Genomic DNA, 19,946 nt, shown 5'->3' with positions numbered 1-19,946 from the left:
AATTTGGAGTAATCTCTGTATGCAGGGAACAAGAGTGAAAACCAATATTGGCAGGCCATAAACTTCAGGCCCTCAAGCAGCACTGCATTAAAACCAGACATAATTCTGTAGTGGAAATCACTGGATGGGCTCAAGAACACTCACGAAAACCACTGTCTGTAAACACAGTTTGTCACTGTATCCACAAATGCAAGTTAAAACTTTACCATGCAAAGAAGAAACCACATATAAACAGGATCCAGAAACACCGCCACCTTCTCTGGCCCCAGTTCATTTAAGCTGGACTGAGGTGAAGTGGAAAAGTGTCCTGTGGTTCGACAAAAATTTTAATTTTTTTGGTATTCATGGATGCTGCGTCCTCCGGGCTAAAGAGGAGAGAGAAGAGAGACCCTCCGGCTTGTTATCAGTGCACAGTTCAAAAGCCAACATCCGTGGTATCCAGGGGCATTAGTTCACATGGCATGGGTGACCAGCGCATCTGTGAAGGCACCATTAATGCTGAATTATATTTATGAGTTTTGGAGTAACATATGCAGCAGCATTTTTTTCAGGGAAGGCCTTACTTATTTCAGCAAGACAATGTAAAACCATATTCTGCATGTATTACAACAGCATGGCTCTGTAGTAAGAGTCCGGGTACTAAACTGTCCTACCTGCAGTCCAGACCTGTCACCAATTGAAAACATTTGGCACATTATGAAACCAAAAATGCAACAAAGAAGACCCTGAACTAAACTGTTGAATCCAATATCAAGCACGAATGAGAAAACATTTCACTTTCAAAACTGCAGCAACTGGTCACTTCAGTTCCCAAACACTTACAGTGTTCTTAATAGATGTGAGAGGTAATTCATGTAATAGAGGTGATGCAACACAATGGTAAACACAACCCTCTTCCAACTTTTTTTTAAATGTTGCTGGCATCAAATTTAGTCCCAGCTTATTTGGAAATAGGATTGTTCATCTCAGTGATTGAATTAAGCATACTTTTTGAAAAATCAGTAGAATTCCCTTTTAAGGTTTTGCATTTAGTTTGTTGACAGTTCTAAATTTGAGTTAATTCAATACTTTGGGTCAGAGTTTCACATTCAGTGATATTAACAGCCAAATGTATTTACATTTTAAATTAGTTAATAAAAATTCTACTGCTTTTATGGTGGGTTTATGACAAGAATGGAAGCTGTAATAAAGGCAAAGGATGGGCACAAAATATTTATTCATGGTTAATCCCAGTCACAGTACTAAGTCTGAGTGAAGGAGGAGCTTATATCCTTTATCTCACCCTGGTATTCTTATGGGGAACTGTATTTGCCGTATTAACCATTTTTTTTATTATTTTATATACAATAAATTACAGACTACTCAGCAAAATGTTTTATTCAATAATTCAAGAATTCAAAAAATGCTAAAATAATATATAGTATTTTAAATTACATTATTTAAAAAAAAATTATACAGCTTCATGGTGTGCTAATTATTTGAAAACTTTGAAGTTGACTAGTATAGCAGAATAGTTTTGTATTTTTGAAAACAGTGATTCCAGATGTTTTAAGCTTAGTGTACCTGTGTGATTATACATTTTAAAAATGCGATTTTAAATATTTAAACAAGATTCATAACAAAAAAAGACAAATTGGTGCAAATCCTTTAAATAAACATTTTATTGTAAGACATGATTAAACCAATCGTACATCTGAAATACAATGACATGAGGCATCTGAAAACCACTGAGTGGCCGGAAGGGAAGTTTGAATAATAAGAAAGAAAATAAAAAAACAAAAGTAACCTTTGGAAACATAAAGCAAGAAATGTACAGTATATCTGTCCAAACCAGCCTCACCCGTAGAAGAGAATCAATAGAAGAGCCGTTTAGGAAATCAGCTAATTTATCATCCCACAACATACACTGTACAAAGTGTTTATGAGTTCAACCTAAAAAGAAACTTCTTGTGGTAACAATTAAATTAACTAGTTTTTTTCAAACTAAATAAATCATTTGATGAACACTAATTACTGTATTACTTGTTACTACATGAAGTAATTTTTTTGGGTTGAAGTGACAAACCATTATAGTTCAGTCTATAGTTCGTTTTTAAATTGCAGCCGATACATAGTGATACATTAAAATCTATGTTGATTGATATAGCTTTATATACGAAGTTCAGGTTCACTTTATTGTGTTTGCCACCTGTTTCTTTTGTAGCTTGTATTAAAATGTAGTGGTTTTGGTGGGGCAAGATGATTGTTTGGTGGGGCACTGCCCCCTAAATAATCCCTTGGCACCAACAACTATTTCAGCAACAAACTGCTTTACAGTTGGCTGTACAAATTAAAGTGTTTTTAATATTAGGACTCTTAATTGGTTAATACCACAACTAACCAATATATTTTTGAAAAGCTTTTTGTCAAACCACGTGCAGAACATGACAGTAATTTCATACCAGATACACTGATGTTTATCAACAAAATATTAGCTTATAGTTTTAATAGCCACTGAAACTGCAAAGGTGCCATTCATTTAATGTTGCATGTAGTTCTATTCAGAACTGAAAATGCTACTGATTTTATAACCTGTTCTGTATGTAAGGCAGTATTATGTTGTAAAATTTCCTTTTTTCTTTACTGTATCACACTCTGTTCTCTGGTCTCCATTGAATCAGCCAACTAAGAAACCATGTATGGGTTTTGTGCTTAATACTTCATGTCCAATCAAATGAAGGTTTCTGATTGAGGAGAGATGCTAGTGGATGTCAAAGATGGTTTGGAACTCCTTCTCAAACACTTCTTCCAGCCTGGATCCCAACTTGTCAAACACATCGTTGCTCTACAGACAGGGAGAAAGATACCATAACATTTTGTTTTAATGGATCAAAACAGTACGTAGCAATAGGCAATACGTTTAGCCTTAAATTGAGAACATAGTAAACAAATAAGTAATGGCAACCAAATTATACACTATATTGCCAAAGTATTCAGTCACCCATCCAAATCATTGAATTCAGGTGTTCCAATCATTTTCATGGCCACAGGTGTATAAAACTAAGCACCTAGGCCTGCAGACTGCTTCTACAAACATTAGTGAAAGAATGGGTCACTCTCAGGAGCTCAGTGAATTCCAGCATGGTGCCATGATAGGACGCCACCTGTACAACAAATCCAGTCGTGAAATTTCCTCACTACTAAATATTCCACACTCAACTGTCTGTGGTATTATAACAAAGTAGAAGCGATTGGGAACAACAGCAACTCAGCCACGAAGTGGTAGGCCATAACAGAGTGCGCAGAGGTCGCCAACTTTCTGCAGAGTCAATCACTACAGACCTCCAAACTTCAGGTGACCTCCAGATGAGCTCAAGAACAGTGCGTAAAGAGCTAAATGGAATGGGTTTCTGTGGCCAAGCAGCTGCCTCCAAGCCTTACATCACCAAGTGCAACGCAAATCGTTGAATGCAGTGGTGTAAAGCGCCTCCACTGGACTCTAGAGCAGTGGAGACGTGTTCTCTGGAGTGATGAATCACACTTCTCCATCTGGCAATCTGGTGGACAAGTCTGGGCTTGGCAGTTGCCAAGAGAACGGTACTTATCTGACTGCACTGTGCCAAGTGTAAAGTTTGGTGGAGGGTTGTTTTTCAGGAGTTGGGCTCAGCCTCTTAGTTAAAGTGAAATGAACTCTTAATGCTTCAGCACCAAGAGATTTAGGACAATTTCTTGCTCCAACTTTGTGGATGGCCCCTTGCTGTTTCAACATGACTGCAAACCAGTGCACAAAGCAAGGTCCATGAAGAAGAGCAAGTTTGGTGTGGAAGAATTTGACTGGCATGAGTCCTGACCTCAACCCGACAGAACACCTTTGGGATGAATTAGAGCGGAGACTGCGAACCAGGCCTTCTCGCCCAACATCAGTGTCTGACTTCACAAATGCGCTTCTGGAAGAATGGTCAAAAATTCCCATAAACACACTCCTAACCCTTGTAGAAGGCCTTCCAGAAGAGTTGAAGCTGTTATAGCTGCAAAGGGTGGGCCGACATAATATTAAACCATATAGATTAAGAATGTTATCTCACTCAAGTTCATATGCATGTGATGACAGACGAGCGAATACTTTTGGAAATATAGTGTATAAATATAGTTATAAAAAACGTTATTACATTTATCATATTAGTAACCATTACAGCGCAACATACTACCAAGTCAGAGTCACAGTGGTGGGAAAGATCCACTCTTCAAATGATACCTGCTCAGTGGTGGTCCTGTGGGGGTCCTGACCAGTAAGTAACAGGGTAAAAGGGGGCGAACAAAGTATGCACAACAATAGATTAGATAGACTACAGTCTGTAACTGGAGAACTACAGCGTGCACCTGTATGGTAAGTGGAGCTGAAAAAATGGTGACTGTACACAAAGGTAGGTAATAAAGTGGCGTGTGAGTATATTTAACATTATATAAATGTCACACAGTATTCAGAAGTCGTCACTTATCACCCTTTGTCTTTTACATTTACAGAATTCAATAATACATAATTCCAGCTATTTATAAATCATTATAATGGCTCAATAGCAAACTAGAAAACATCCACCTAACCCCTAATTTTACTTGGGGAAAAAAAAAAAGTACACACATTATGTTTAAACCAGAGATCACCTGATTCACAATTTTATTAATGAATGAATGAATTTTAACTTGGAAAGTAATAAATAGTAATAACTTGCTCATGTAGTCATAATAAAGTCAGATATTAAGCAGAGGGTCCCAAGACAATTTTAAGCAGTGTATAACATTAGAATTACTACACATTAAGATAAATGCAGTGAAATGTCACAGGATTATTTTTGCTTTAAAAATATTAATATATCAGTTAAAAGAATGCAGTTTGGTTCTTGACTTCTCAATGCACTCAATCTAATCACTGTATTCCTTAAATTCAATCAGCAGCACATCAGATTTAATGTAATGTTGATTATATAAACTAGGTACTGGACAACTACAAATAATGTCAGGCTTTCAAGAGGAGAGATTTGGAAAAGCAATTCAATATGCACACTGACACACAAAATTAAAACTTTTTGTACTAATGTTAAACAAAATAAATAGCTTCTAAAAATCTTTCAAATCTAAATTCTAAATCTAACTCAAACACTTTTGCACAAAACTGTATAGATTAATACATTTAATACATTTTTATGTGGAAATTAGCAACAACCTCTACAGCAAACTATTTTTAAATGTAACTATGTAAAATGTTAATAGAAAATGTCAGTTAAGGAGAACTGTGGAATTCAAAGCAAGGAAGACCAAGCAAACAGAACTGTTCATATGCTGGCCAGAAATGCAAAGCAAAACCCCCCATATGACATGCAGCAGCATCTGTTGAACAAAACACCTTGCTAGTTGTTAAGCATGGGGGCTGGATCTATTTTTCTTTGGGGTTGTGTGGCAGCCAGTGGCACAGGAAACGGGTAGATGGAAGAAAGGATTCTACTAAATAAGTATAAATATCACAACAGGATAATGATCCAAAACATACCTCAAAATCTACCTCAAACTATTTCAAGAAACACAAGCTAAAGTTTTTGGAATGGCTGTCACAGTCCCCTGATTAAACATTGTTGTGAGTCAGTGGGTAGATCGTAAACATGCTGTGCATGCAAGACAGCCCAGGAATATTGCATTCTGCAAGGAGAGTGGGTAAAAATTCCCAAAACATGAGCAGGAAAAACTCCTAGCTGCCTACAAAAAGCCTTTGCAAGCAGTGATATCTGCCAAAGGGGCTGTTGCAAAGTACAGAATTAACAGAATTTCTAAACTTTTGTACATGCCACAATTACTGTTTTTTCCCTCAAATTCTTAAATGTATCAAGTGCTGAAAATGTAGTTTTATTTAAAAAAAATAGTAATTAAAAATAGTAAAATATACTGCAGAGTTTGTATTCTTCTTTTTTTAACCATCATACTTCTTTTAACCTTCTAAATAAAAAAGTATGTCTTTTGGCCTGGGGTGCCCAAATGTTTTGCATCTCACCTTATTAAACATGTGGCAGTTGTGAAAGATGAGCCTGACATCAGACACAAACTGGCCCAGTGTTTTATACTGTTTGTTCTGCAGCTTTGTCTTCACTCTGTCCAGCCACATGGGGTTAGGAATCACTCTGCTGTAGCCTGAGATCTGCATAAGAGCAGCAAAGAGATTGAAAGAAATGAATGAAAATGAACCCTGGCTTTAGTACAGTTATCACTCATCACAATGTAATGGAACCTCATGTTTGTTTAATTGTGTCGGACAATTACATTTACATGCAGTGCGCATGCTGTTGTCATATGCAGAAGTTTGAAGACCCCTGGACAAATGACATGTTGATTTTCTAAGGGAAAATTAGTTCACATGTTCTACAAATAACACAATTATATATGGCATTTTTCTGCTATTTTTAGTGCTCAAGTTAAACATATTGGTGAACTTTTGCACAAGCCACATTTTATGCTTTATTTTTTCCCCCAATATGTTAAATTCAGTAAATTAACAGTAACTGTGCTTTAAATTGGCCAGAGGAGTTCTCTGTAGAGGATGTGTTAACTTATTTTCACTTGGAAATTAACAACACGTTATTGTTTTTGACCAGGGAGGGGTACCAAAACTTTTGCATAGGAATGTACCTCTACAAATTTGAGTCTGACTTTTTCCTTTTACTTTGATGTCAAAAAATGACAATAAAAATGTAAAGCATGTTTTTTCTTCCACAGATCAAGATGGAGTGCAGAGTAATCACTAAGAGTAATACAGGTCACTAATGGTATAATGGTGTGGACTGAAAGTTTTTAACCTGCACTTATAACAGAATTTCTCAGTTTGTTTTAATGAGTCATGAGCAAGAAAAAAGTTACATTAAATTATCTTGATCTGCTGGTGCTACAAACATTGTACTTTATGAAATTAGTGATGGTCTGAATGATGGACAATACAGAGAAAGGTGAATGTAAACATAACTATATAAAGGTCTTAATGGAAAGTGACAGGCTTACTGTTTCAGTGGGGTCTCCAGTGAACACATGCTCTATATCGTCTTTATACATGCACAACAGCAAATACTCGCAATGCTGGAAAAGAATCACACAAATACACAAATTTAGAAACGCTGTGTATGAATGTGTGTAATTGTGCATGCGTGTTTATCTGTGTTTACCAGAATATACTGAGAAATGGAACTGCCCAGAACTTCTTCTTTGGTCATTTGTGTGGGCTGCCACCATCCTTGGTTGGTCTTCAACACACAGAAAGTGCACACCCACTTTTCTCTGCAAGAACACAAAGACATAAATTGAGTAATGAGCATATAACACTTTTGAAAAAGTATCGTTCTGCACAGTGTGAGTAATATGGCGATATTTTATTATTGTGACATATATCACAACATGCTTTTCTAAGCACATTGTGGATATTTTCAGTTCTTAAAAGATCACTGAAAAACCTTGTTTTATTACATACAGTTTTTCAGTGTTGTACATTATAGCCTTTTAACCATGACGTATGAATTGCAAATATTTTACATTGACTTGCACTGAAAATAAGACCATGTCTGTCATGTATAAGTACCCCTCTGTTTTGCATGTTCACACCAAGGGGTAAGGTGTCCCGAAGTGTTAGGGCTACATGGCCCTCCAAGGCTCCTCTGCTATCACTGCAGACTGGCAGGGAACACCGCTAATAGCCTATTAAAAAGAATTTGAGAATCGTCCCATTTCGTAGGGGAAGATTTCAACCACTACCCCTTCTAACTCAAGGGGCAAGGTGACACTTGAAAACAGGGGGTGGGTTAAAAATAAGAAAGGGGATTTGACCTTTACAATTACAATTACAATTATTTTACCATTATTTTTTTGGTTGAATATATATTGTAATGATGTTTTGCGGTTTCAAAAAAATAAAGACATTTTTTAAAGACTTGCAATGGCCCCTTAGCAATATCTCCACGCCCCACTGTGGTCCATTGGTTAAAAACCAATGTTTTGGTGGATGTAGTGTAGAACAAAATCTGTCCTGAGCAGAAGTTTAAAATCTTATCCCCTTACCCCAGTGAATCGTCCTCCACAGCCGGTAAATGGCAATGATTATGGAAAGCTCTTGGACATTCATCACAGCACAGCAGGTCACCTTCCGTGTTACAGATGAAGCACACATCATCGTTATCCTGGTGCTGCTGGTTACACAAGAATATACAGATAAAAGAGCTGCATATAATATAATAAGTGCATATAATATATATAATATAATATAACAATATAATATATATAACATATAATAATAACATATAATAAATGTTGGTAAATCTAACTTCTTTACAATGCGTGAAATTAAAATTTGTAATAATGTCATTCAATAAATGTATGATAATGAGCGATAATAGTTAATAGTTTATATTAAAATCTCAAGTTAGTGGTCATGTTAAAGGTGTACCCCAAGGCTCAGTCCAAAGTCTACTTTCATATGTTCCATTCCATTTGTTCTATTTAAAAATACATAGCAATTATAGACATGAAAATTTGACTTTTTTTTACAGAAGATATAACGCATCTGTGTAGCATATTATCACAGCTTGTTTCAAGCAAGAAACGTATGTTTCACAAAATGTAATCATTTCATAGAATGAGACTCGCTCACCTGATCCTGGTCCTTTGAAATGCATAGACTGCATTTACACAGCAGGGAATGTATTGACAGGATCTTCTTCTGCAAGCAGAGCATGCGCATGTTAGTCTATGTGTTGGTGAAAAACTATACATGAATAAATAAATAAAACTCTTAAGAAACGAGGTTAGTTCCTGTAAACTGTTAAAGATACTGTGACAAAAGTTATTTGTGCACTGTGCATATTCACTGATCTTTAAGTATATCAGGAGGCTGTTGCATCTGTATGCAAATGTGCAAATATGCACCCTTGAAATGTTGTTATATGATGAGTTGATCAGTACATGAAAAAAATGTTTTCTACTCACTTCCCTTGCATTGCTTATAAAGGTGTATGCAAAAGTTTGAACATCTGACCCAGTCAAATTACATGCTGTAGATTTTCTAAGTGAAAATAAATGAACACATCCTCTAAGGACACAAACAAAAGCATTTGTCTGCTCTTCCAGAGCACAATAAATACATCAAATATCAGTTTGAAATATCACTCAGAACTTAACATCTGTTAGATGCTGACATTTTCTAAAAGCAGTTGTTTTCCAATCATAGCACAGAAAAGCTATAAATATATGTTAAAATACAACATTTACAAAGGTTTTAGAAGGAACATGAACATTTTTTTTAGTAATTAACTATTAGTAATTAATAAATGAATAAAACAAAATAATAGCATAATGGCAGATGTCCGGTCAGCTACCTGTCACTATACAGTTTATACAGTTACTGCACACTGTTTTTGCTCTATATAATGTCTCTAAATACAATCATATGCAACATTTTTGTGCGTCCCTGCTCAAATTGCATCTCCTGTTAATTTTGTATGTGAACATAATTTAACACATCATCTACAGAAAACACCCTTCTGCACAGTTTAATACACAATTACTGTTTTATATACTAATTTTACCTGAAGTTTGCAAAAAAAAACATTAAATGCAGCCTGTGCAAAAGTATATATTATGTTTTTTCCAGTATGTTAAATTCAGCAAATAAATAGAAATTATGCCCTAAAGTTTGCAGAGAAATGGCATATTTAAATTTATTAGAGGATGTGTTAACTTCCATTCACTTAGAAAATCAAAAAACATATATAACTTGACAAGAGGTGTGCAAACTGTAAAAATATTAAAATCTCTTATGAATCCATTAGAACTTTAGCCCTGGTAAAACTCATAAGTCGGAATAGTGAATGAATATGTGCTTTCCACCATTTTATTATCTGTCTCTAGTATTACCTTCAGCAGGTAGTTTAATGTTTTGCCATGACACTGAATATCTTTCTTCCAGTGCCCGTCTATCAGAGTTAACTCCTGCTTTACAAACTCCTCCGGAGTGAACCAGCGCTCCTCTGTGCGGATGCTTTTACTGCGTGACCCTGCAGAAGACCAACATACAGCTTTAGTGTCTAGTTTAGATTTCATTCTATAACTGTAAAACATTTCAAATATCATGTGCATAATCAAAGAAGACAACCAAAGATTAGACTGGGGGGATTTACAACACAGGCACAGTGTAGGGTAATGTAAGAGGAGAAGCTGAGCACTCAAAAAATCAATACAGTGACAATATTGTAAGGACCACATTTTCTGTGCCTCAAACATGTGTGTCTGAACCTGAAAAGGCACCAATTGGACGCTGGACCTACCAAGGACCTCCTCTATCGACAAATGATAGAAGTAAGCAAAACAAAGATGGACAAAGCAAACTGTGCTTATTTCAGATTCATTGCTTTGAGGTGTCATCTATTAAAATCTATATAGTACAGCTGTAGATTTTGGAACATCTCACTGGATTTTAGAACATCCCATTGTTGTCTGGCAAAAAAAAAAAATCTATAGCCCCATGTAAACTTTTAGGGATGACACCTTGAAGAATAGAACCCAGGATAAGCATTGTTTTATCTTTTCTCTGTCTTATAGTAAGCATTTAGGTATACTGCGCTAACACTAAGTACTTGCGTTTAAATGATTAAATACGGTCTATTCAAGCTATTTTACTGTTATGTTATTTAAAACTAGTTTATGTAGCTTATCAGTGCAATTGGAAGCACATTTGTGGAAACGGTTTGGATGACCATTGACTTCCAGTGTTTGTAAGTTCCGTAGACCTAGCTACTCTATTTCAAAACTAAATTAGCTAAATTTTGTAAATCAAACGTGTCTTGGCTGATTGATTCATTTGAGGTAAGCAGAAAATCATGTAAACTTGATTTTGCGCTGGTCTATTCTTCTAAGTGTTATGAAATTACAATTATAAAGAGTTTCCTCAAATATCTTTTTTCACAAAAGGCCACTATTGGAGCTTGGAAGTGAAATAAAAACCCTTCTGATGTCACATGATGCATATTAATTTGTAAAAGAAAGCTGCAGTTTTATCTGGATACGGTAGTCTCTGTTGAAAAGGGTGAATTGACATCTCTCCCCTCCCATTTTACCCTTCATTGCTCACTAGCAGCTCAACAAAGAGTTACAATATTTTACACTCAGAGAGCCACAAGTGTTGGTTAGTTAATCTGATGAATGAGTTACAGGGAAAAAATATTTTATATTATTTAAATGTATCCAAGTTAATTTCTACTCCATTGGCCACTAGGGGGCCTGCAGAAAGATGCTTAACATATAGTTGAAAACCCCAACCTCTTCACCCCAGAAGCAGTCGCTAGCCTTGTAGCTACACACATGGACAAAATTGTTGGTACCCCTCGATTAATGAAAGAAAAACCCACAATAGTAACAAGAATAACTTTAATTTGACAAAAGTAATAATAAATAAAAATTCTAAATGAAAATGAACAAATGAAAGTCAGATATTGCTTTTCAACCATGCTTCAACAGAATTATTTAAAAAAATAAACTCATGAAACAGGCCTGGACAGAAATGATGGTACCCTTAATTTAATACTTTGTTGCACAACCTTTTGAGGCAATCACTGCAATCAAACAATTCCTGTATCTGTCAGTGAGACTTCTGCACCTCTCAGCAGGTATTTTGGCCCACTCCTCATGAGTGAACTGCTCCAGTTGTCTCAGGTTTGAAGGGTGCCTTTTCCACTTCAGAATAGTCCAGTGTTTTCCTCTTAGCCATTCTTGGGTGTTTTTAGATGTGTGTTTGGGTCATTATCCTGTTGCAAGACCCATGACCTGCGACTGAGACCAAGCTTTCTGACACTAGGCAGCACATTTCTCTCTAGAATTCCTTGATAGTCTTGAGATTTCATTGTACCCTGCACAGATTCAAGACACCCTGTGCCAGATGCAGCAAAGCAGCCCCAGAACATAACAGAGCCTCCTCCATGTTTCACAGTAGGGACAGTGTTCTTTTCTTGATATGCTTCATTTTCCCGTTTATGAACATAGAGCTGATGTGCCTTGCCAAAAAGTTCCATTTTTGTCTCATCTGTCCATAGGACATTCTCCCAGAAGCTTTGTGGCTTGCCAACATGTAGTTTGGCAAATTCCAGTCTGGCTTTTTTATGTTTTGTTTTCAACAATGGTGTCCTCCTTGGTCGTCTCCCATTAAGTCCACTTTGGCTCAAACATCGACGGATGGTACGATCTGACACTGATGTTCCTTGAGCTTGAAGTTCACCTTTAATCTCTTTAGAAGTTGTTCTTGGCTCTTTTGTTACCATTCGTATTATCCGTCTTTTTGATTTGTCATCAATTTTCCTCCTGCGTCCACGTCCAGGGAGGTTGGCTACAGTCCCATGGATCTTAAATTTCTGAATAATATATGCAACTGTAGTCACAGGAACATCAAGCTGCTTGGAGATGGTCTTATAACCTTTACCTTTAACATGCTTGTCTATAATTTTCTTTCTAATGTCCTGAGACAACTCTTTCCTTTGCTTCCTCTGGTCCATATTGAGTGTGGTACACACCTTGTCACCAAACAGTACAGTGACTACCTGTAGCCCTATATATAGGCCCACTGACTGATTACAAGCTTGTAGACACCTGTGATGCTAATTAGTGAACACACCTTGATTTAACGTGTCCGTTTGGTCACATTTTTCAGGGGTACCATCATTTCTGTCCAGGCCTGTTTCATGAGTTTATTTTTTTGAATAATTCTGTTGAAGCATGGTTGAAAAGCAATATCTGACTTTCATTTGTTCATTTTCATAGAATTTTTATTTATTATTACTTTTGTCAAATTAAAGTTATTCTTGTTACTATTGTGGGTTTTTCTTTCATTAATCGAGGGTACCAACAATTTTGTCCACGTGTGTAGTTGTACCAAACAAGTGACTACAAAATATGTACTAAAATGCATACGTTTAAGTTTTTGGCCAAACTATAAAGACACCTACCTGAGGCAAATCTGCATTTATATAAAACTCCGCTGACAGAACCACAGTTGACCGGTAAAGAAGGAGTTTGAAACAGAGATGGATCCACTGGTCCTATCTCTCCTTCTTCTGCTTCATCATCTTCTTCTTCTTCTCCACTCTCGTCCTCTTCCTCTTCAATTTGCTCATCCAGAACATCTTCACCTGAATGCTCCACTTCTACACTGGACTCTGAAACTAACAGACAATAATGGAGCAGCTCACTCACACTTGGATCTTCTGAACAAACCTCACCTGAATAATTTTCATCATCAGAAAATTATCAGAGAGCATTACATAAATAATCAACCCATTTACCCCTTAAACTGTAAGGGTCTGTATCTGCACATATATAATAACCCCCATAAAATCTCAGGCTTATTATATAGTACGGCTTATTATTCAATAACTACAGGAACCTCAATGCAAACTGGCTGAGCTATTCTTAGTTTACAGAAGTGTGCAAGAAAATATTGGTCAATTCATAACACGGTAGCAGTTACTTTCAAAAGTTTCAGAAAGTGATTCACTAAAATTTCGGCCAATGGAAATACAAGTCTGAATACTTGCACAGAAAAAACCCTGAAGACTAAATTAGTCTACACTGTCATTTCATTTCTCATGAATAGTGATTAAAACCACTGTCTGTGTACTTTGCTCTCCAAAACTGGTCAGCACAAATGGGTTCAAACAGTTTGAGCAGCAGTAGATCAGCAGCAGATCAGCAGTACTGCATTTTAGAAAGTCTTAAACCAACATGCTTTTCTAATTTAACTGATTTAATAAAAAATGAATTAATGGACAATGTATAAATAATACTAATTACATAAACTTAATATAAATAAACTTAAAATAAAAAAATTTAAAAATACAAAAAAATAATTTTATAAAAATTCTTGATTTCATGACCTTTAATATTTAAAATGATTTAGCATGCTGTTTAAAATTAAATTAGTCCTGTAATTCTCTCTGTTCTCTTTCCCAACAATGGTGATCATCGTCATTACATTCATTCAAAAGCATAAATAAGACAGCAAATTACAAATAAAAACTCTGTTTATTTTTAGTTTTAGGCCTAATGTTTTGCTTTCTGTCAAGAATTTTCATTAATCTTGAGATTAATAACTGAAAAACCCTGCAGTTTAAGAGGTTAAAGAGGACAATAAATATTTAGCATGTGTCTGATTATACTGACGGGGGCTGGAGCTTTCAGAGGAACTGACAGGAAACAGCACTTTCGGACTCTGCAAGAACAGAAACCAGCTATTATTTATGAGCAGAAATCCATCACATACAAAACATAAAAAATAGGGAAAACCAAGTAATAATATCAGCAAAAATGGCAAATAACCTCCTTAACACAGCGTCTCTTTTTGAGTGGTGAGTGCAGATGGCCGTCCTGAAACAAAGAAAACCGGGAAAAGAAAAAGGTGGTGTCACAATTTATTAATATTAAATATGTGCATGCAAAAAAAGGGAAATGAGTAAAAATAAGTGATGTGACAGAAAATATAACATCAAAACATGTGTCAACATATTTCATTTAGGGACAGTTGTATGCAAAAATTTGGCCACCCCTAGTCATAGTACATATTTTGTTGTTTACACTTACTATTTATTTGCTAAAAAACATGTTATTTAACTGGAGATTATCAAACTTTTGCATATGTCTGCACATTCAGTTGTTCAGAGTTCGAGAAGTACTAATAATACCCATGTCATAATACTGCGAACTATTGTCAAATTGTAACACCCCTAGAGCAAATGACCGAAAATAAAAACAACAAAGAAAAAAAAGTTTTAATGTTCTGTTTTAAACATAAAATGTGTACTTTAAGTTTCTTAATTAATAATCTCTGCAGATATATATGCTACTTTTTGTACTTTCTAGAATCTGTAGTTTAAGTACAATGTGCTGACCTTTATAAGTTTCTGCAGTGGAGTTTTCTGGCAGCGGATGGAGACTTTCCAGTTCTTCCATTTGCCCTTTCCTGCAAAACTCTCAAAGCTAGCAGGGGTGAACCAGCGGCCATTTGAAAGAATACACTTCCCTCCTACACAGTGTACAAAGCCAAAACAAAGAATCTGTACAAACAGTACTGTGCAAAAGTCAGAGATCACTGTTAAACTTAAATGATCCGTTTTTCAGAGTTGAGATGTAACATAATGCACTTGCATAAGGTAAAGTGAATATCAATGGAAAATAAGTGAAAAGGCTGGAGTCCCAGAATAATTAAAACACGGAGAAAAAACACCTGTTAACAATCCAGCCTGACCAACTGAATAAATGCTCTTCGACTGGTTAGAGGGCTCATCTGCATAATACAGCCTTCTGCCATATCACCACTGCAAAAGGCAATATCCCAATTAAGATTAACAAATCACTGCTGTCCAAAAAAAATTCTCCATTGTTGTTCATTTGTATTTTGAACACAGCAGCTGTCATTTACACTGTGTGAAAATTTCATAATATATGGGCCAAAAGAAATGCTTAAAAAACTGTTTTGGGGATTTTATTAGAACAGCGACAAAATGATACTTTGGGCAGCCTTAATTTGAAGAGATAAGCCTACATAAAAGCAGACACATCTCTACTCATCTGGCATCTACTGCTTTTAATGAAGCATGATACTGGACTGGTGTTAGGACGTGTACCTTTGGTCAACTTATCACGATACAGCGTCCCTTCTTTATCTCCACATGTGACAGGTAGGTGAGTTTTAAACAGAGCATATGTCCAAATATCCCCCTTGTCTCCTTTCTTTGGAGTAGCTAAGAGTGAAAGAAAGAGAGAGAGAGAGACAGATAGAGAGAGAGAAAAATGTAAAACGACAGTATTAATTAACAATGCATCGACAATAAAATGGTCCTACATAAAATATACACAACTTGTTTAAACAATATAATTAACCTCTGGAAAAAAAACAGTTCTGCAAAAAATCTAACCTGATTTTCTCTTTGCCTCAAATGTAATGTAATGTAATGTAATGTAAGGTAAGCTGATCAGCCAAGACATGTTTGCACTGGAGCTATGAGGCTGATGTAGCTAACAAGTAATGGAAGCTTATGCCACTTATTAGCTCTATGTAAACTGCAGGTCTACATCATTGCATACTTGATTCAAACTCAGTTAGGTTGTTAAGTAATCTCAAGTAGACATGCCTATGGCTTCTGACACTGTATGACCCACACACACCTGAGCAACAGGGCAAGTGGAAGTATAAACACTGACAAAGTTTATACCATTCACTCCAACAGTCAACAGTACATATATGGAAACTAAAACACATAAACAGGCCATTTAAAAATGATAGTTTTAGTGGTGTCACATTCACATATATACACCTATTCAGCTGAATGATGCTTAGCTCTGCCTATTGACACTAACATTATAGGTACTCTTTCAGCTTTGGCTTCTTTTTGAATGAAGTTTATTATAGGAGAGCCAATCAGAATAGAGGTCATTTAAATATAAATATATAAAGCACAGAAATAAAATCCGCCTGTTTATTTTGAATGGAAAAAGGTTTAAAGACAGTAATGTAAAAAAGCACCTGCAGCTTTCTGCTAATCATTTACATGCACTTGGGTATATTAAGCTTTTACATGCTAAAACTTCTTCCTGAATACTGAATTGACAGAACCACATCAGATCTAGGATCAGTTTTTTGTCTTTCTTACTCTACTGAAGAAATTCTGCTGAATTCTACTGATGTGGCTGCTGGAGGAAGCTGTGGTTACTCTTGTGCTTAATACAAATGGCACTACATCTCACACACTCACAGAACACGAGCTTCTTGGCAGATTTCTTCTGCTTGGGGGTGGAGGGACAGGATGGGCCCGGTTGCTCGTCTTCCTCCGTCTCCTCAGCACTTTTCTTTCTCTTTGTTCCTTTCTTCTTCTCCTTCGCTGTAGTTTCTTCGATTTGGATTGGCTCGCTCTCTCTCTCTGTCTGATCCACTGGGTCGGGGAGATTCTCATAGACCCTGAAGGAGCCTGTGAAGAAAAGGTACAGATGATCAGTCAAAATAAGTGAGTAACTAAGTAAGCAACTTTTTCTGCAACTAAATATTCAATAATTGATGTAATATCACATTTTTCAGTATGTAGTCTGTCCACCCTACAGCTTCCATCCTTTTCAGAAGACTTGCTTTTAGGTTTTCATAGAAATCTACAGGGATGTTTTCCCACAAGTTCAGTCTTAGAAGTTGGTTGCATTTTCTCCCTTTTTTTGTCTGTTTTCTCAGTAAGGGCTTCTTGACAACTAAATTTCTGTTGAGACTCATAGTGTTGAGTATGAGTCTTCCCACAGTGGAAGGATGGACAGAAACACCAGTAGATTCTTCAGAACTGAATCAAAAGTGGAGCTTGATTTACTCCTCTCTCAAAGATGAAAGCTTTAAAGTGCGGATGTCAGATTTTGGTGGTCTACCAGTTCTTGCATGGTTTTTCACTTGGTATCTCACTTAACCATTTTAGAAAGAAATCTGACAAAGAAACCTGAAGGCAGCTGAGGTGGGTTTGGATATTTGCTTGTGTGAATGTCAGTGTCTGTTTGAAGAGGAACATAATGTCAGTGAGTCCTTTAGAAACTGCTTTTGTTGAAAGGTGACAGCTTTAAATGGTTGGTTTTAATCTGGAAGGATGGAAGAGTTAAAGTGGTAGTGGGTAGAAAAGAGTAGACACATGAATATTGATAGATATGATATTATACTTGGGGTTGGAAGCTTTTGTATGATTTATAAAATATATTTTTCTGCCCTTCTGCCTTTTACCTGGAAATTAAGTAACCGAATGGGGGTGTCTCACTCGAGCACAGTGCTGTAGGTATCTTTTATAAATTGAGGATGCAGTAATGTAAAAGTCGGCAGGCTAAGTGTACAGACCGTCCATGAGGCTGTTCCTGAGCAGGCGGAGGACTGGATACTTCTGCAGGATGTGGTCTTTGAATACACACGTCCAGAAGAGGTGCACAGAGTCACTTCTCTCCTTCTCCAGCCAGTCCAAGATCTGATAAACACCGTCCTTCCTCTTCTCCTTACACCTCATCTTTACCACCGTCTACAGAGACAACACCACACATTATCTATAATAACATAAGCATAAGATGTTCATAGCTGGTTTATTTAGGAGACTATAGTAGACAATAATATATTAGGCACGTATAAGTAGAACATACTATTTTGAGACAACTGAATGTTCTCTAGGTTTGATATGGAGAAAAAATGTAGGATTTTTTTAAGTTAACTGCACCAATTTTTCTGCTAAATTAAATGCCCAAGTTGTAAACAAAGTCATTCAGAGCGGTTTGATGTGAGATGCAGCATTCTAGAGAAACTGAACCATTAACAGCAGCGGTGATGGGAACCAGACATCTGAGTTTAATGCCTCAAAAACTGCAGAAGGTTTTTTTTTACCTGAGATAGGTATGAATGACCTGCCTGATGCCTCAAACATTAGTTTTACAATGAGGTTTTGGCCTAAAACAAAATCTTTTCGTAGGACAGAGGTGGATGCAGAATGTTCTAAGGCAAAATAGTCCTTAAAATTCTAAAATAAAATGATTTTCTTTTGTGGATTTAATATTATTTACCATAATTAACATTACGTACACACTCCCATGCAAAAAGGGCCAAAATGGCAAAATATTAAACTTACGCAGGTCTTAAAAACGAAACATTTGTTGGTAAATTAGCATGAATTAAACAAATGGATAAAGTAACTTAAGAGTTTTTCCCTTTTTTTCTCTCTTTTTAAATGATGAAGTGACAAATCAGTGGTGACAAATCAGTGGACTTCCCCTTTAGGATTCTAGCAGGAACTGAAGCAAACAGCATAAGAAGCTGTCATCCCACTGTTATTACACATCTCCTGTTACTGCAGAGAAGTCTAAGACAGAAGGCTTTTTACCAATGCTACATACAGACAGAGTAAAAGACATCAGACAAAAGATTCTTCCTTTCTTGCCTTGTACAGCTTCTCTGGTACCAGATTATGGTCTCTCAGCTGGTGCAGGAATATGTTTGGCTCCTCCATGCAGGACATCTCCGTCTTCTTGCAGTGAAAGAAGCGAATGAGTTCCTCCTTCGTTAGAAAGTCTAACAGATCCATCTGGACGTTCACTCCCATTCATTTGCCTGGTAACCAGAACAGCGCAGTGAAGTTATGCAAAGCGGCTTAATAAGCGGAGCCGTGCCGTGCAGTGAAAGCGGCTAATGAACCGAGTGGATGTTCTGCAGAGGCCACAGGTATTTATTGGTGTAAATGTGAAAGCACGCAAACCTTTTTGTTCCTGAATTTTATTTGGTTTTCAATACTCGTCTACCTCGACGTGCTCCCGAGCTGTGTACGAGGTCTCTCAGGCGTTGAATGAGGCGCGAAAGTGAACGAACAAATCTGTACGAATCTCCCGCCTGCGCCACTACTGCTCTTCCGCAACTCCCCGCCGGAAGCTCACGTGTGATGTTTGGAAAACGAAACTAAACTGCTGGCGCAATTTGGCTTTCGCCACTAGAGGGCGGTGGTTAGTCAGCTTGGTTCATATCACCACTAGAGGGCGGTGTCGAATCAGATTGGTTCATATCGCCACTAGAGGGCGGTGGTTAGTCAGCTCGGTTCATATCACCACTAGAGGGCGGTGTCGAATCAGATTGGTCCATATTGTCGCTAGGGGGCGGTGTTGGTCCAGTTCATTTCATATTGTTTCAAAAACTTACTGGACCAGCGGGCGGTCAAACCATCTTAGCTTGAAACTTTCCTTTTATCATAAATGAGCTTCATAAAATCTCTTCAAGCCTATGTTTACGTACAAAGTGAAAAACTCCATAATTGTAAATTCAGTGTAATTTTCAGTGCATTACATGTAAATGTGCAGCTTTAAATGTGTGCCTTAAGCATTTAATTTAAGATAAACGCAAGATGTTTTATGCAAGAGGT

The 19,946-nt window shown here is 36.7% G+C and overlaps 1 protein-coding gene across 4 annotated transcripts; it reads right to left on the bottom strand.

The window, feature by feature from the left end:
- Positions 1-1,643: 1,643 nt before the first annotated feature.
- sp100.1 (SP110 nuclear antigen, tandem duplicate 1) lies at positions 1,644-19,461 on the bottom strand. Of its 4 annotated transcripts, none has more exons than XM_017717345.2 (17): positions 19,293-19,461; positions 18,978-19,147; positions 17,897-18,071; positions 16,794-17,006; positions 15,666-15,782; positions 14,931-15,064; positions 14,362-14,409; positions 14,206-14,254; positions 12,993-13,208; positions 9,916-10,055; positions 8,654-8,722; positions 8,065-8,192; positions 7,179-7,290; positions 7,018-7,092; positions 6,020-6,163; positions 4,235-4,261; positions 1,644-2,824 (listed from the first exon to the last, which is right to left on the bottom strand). In XM_017717345.2, exons 2-17 carry the CDS (start codon positions 19,137-19,139, stop codon positions 2,741-2,743), a joined length of 1,893 nt encoding a protein of 630 aa, XP_017572834.1. In that variant the 5' UTR covers positions 19,140-19,147; positions 19,293-19,461; the 3' UTR covers positions 1,644-2,740. The 4 variants fall into 4 exon arrangements, with proteins under 4 accessions (XP_017572834.1, XP_017572835.1, XP_017572837.1 ...); XM_017717346.2 differs by having other exon boundaries at positions 8,065-8,189; XM_017717348.2 differs by lacking the exon at positions 4,235-4,261.
- Positions 19,462-19,946: the final 485 nt, after the last annotated feature.

Source organism: Pygocentrus nattereri, chromosome 1 (assembly GCF_015220715.1).
Source record: "Pygocentrus nattereri isolate fPygNat1 chromosome 1, fPygNat1.pri, whole genome shotgun sequence".
Classification (NCBI taxonomy): Eukaryota; Metazoa; Chordata; class Actinopteri; order Characiformes; family Serrasalmidae; genus Pygocentrus; species Pygocentrus nattereri.
The sequence above is the reverse complement of the archived record's forward strand: the minus strand, read 5'-3'. Positions and strand labels throughout refer to the sequence as shown.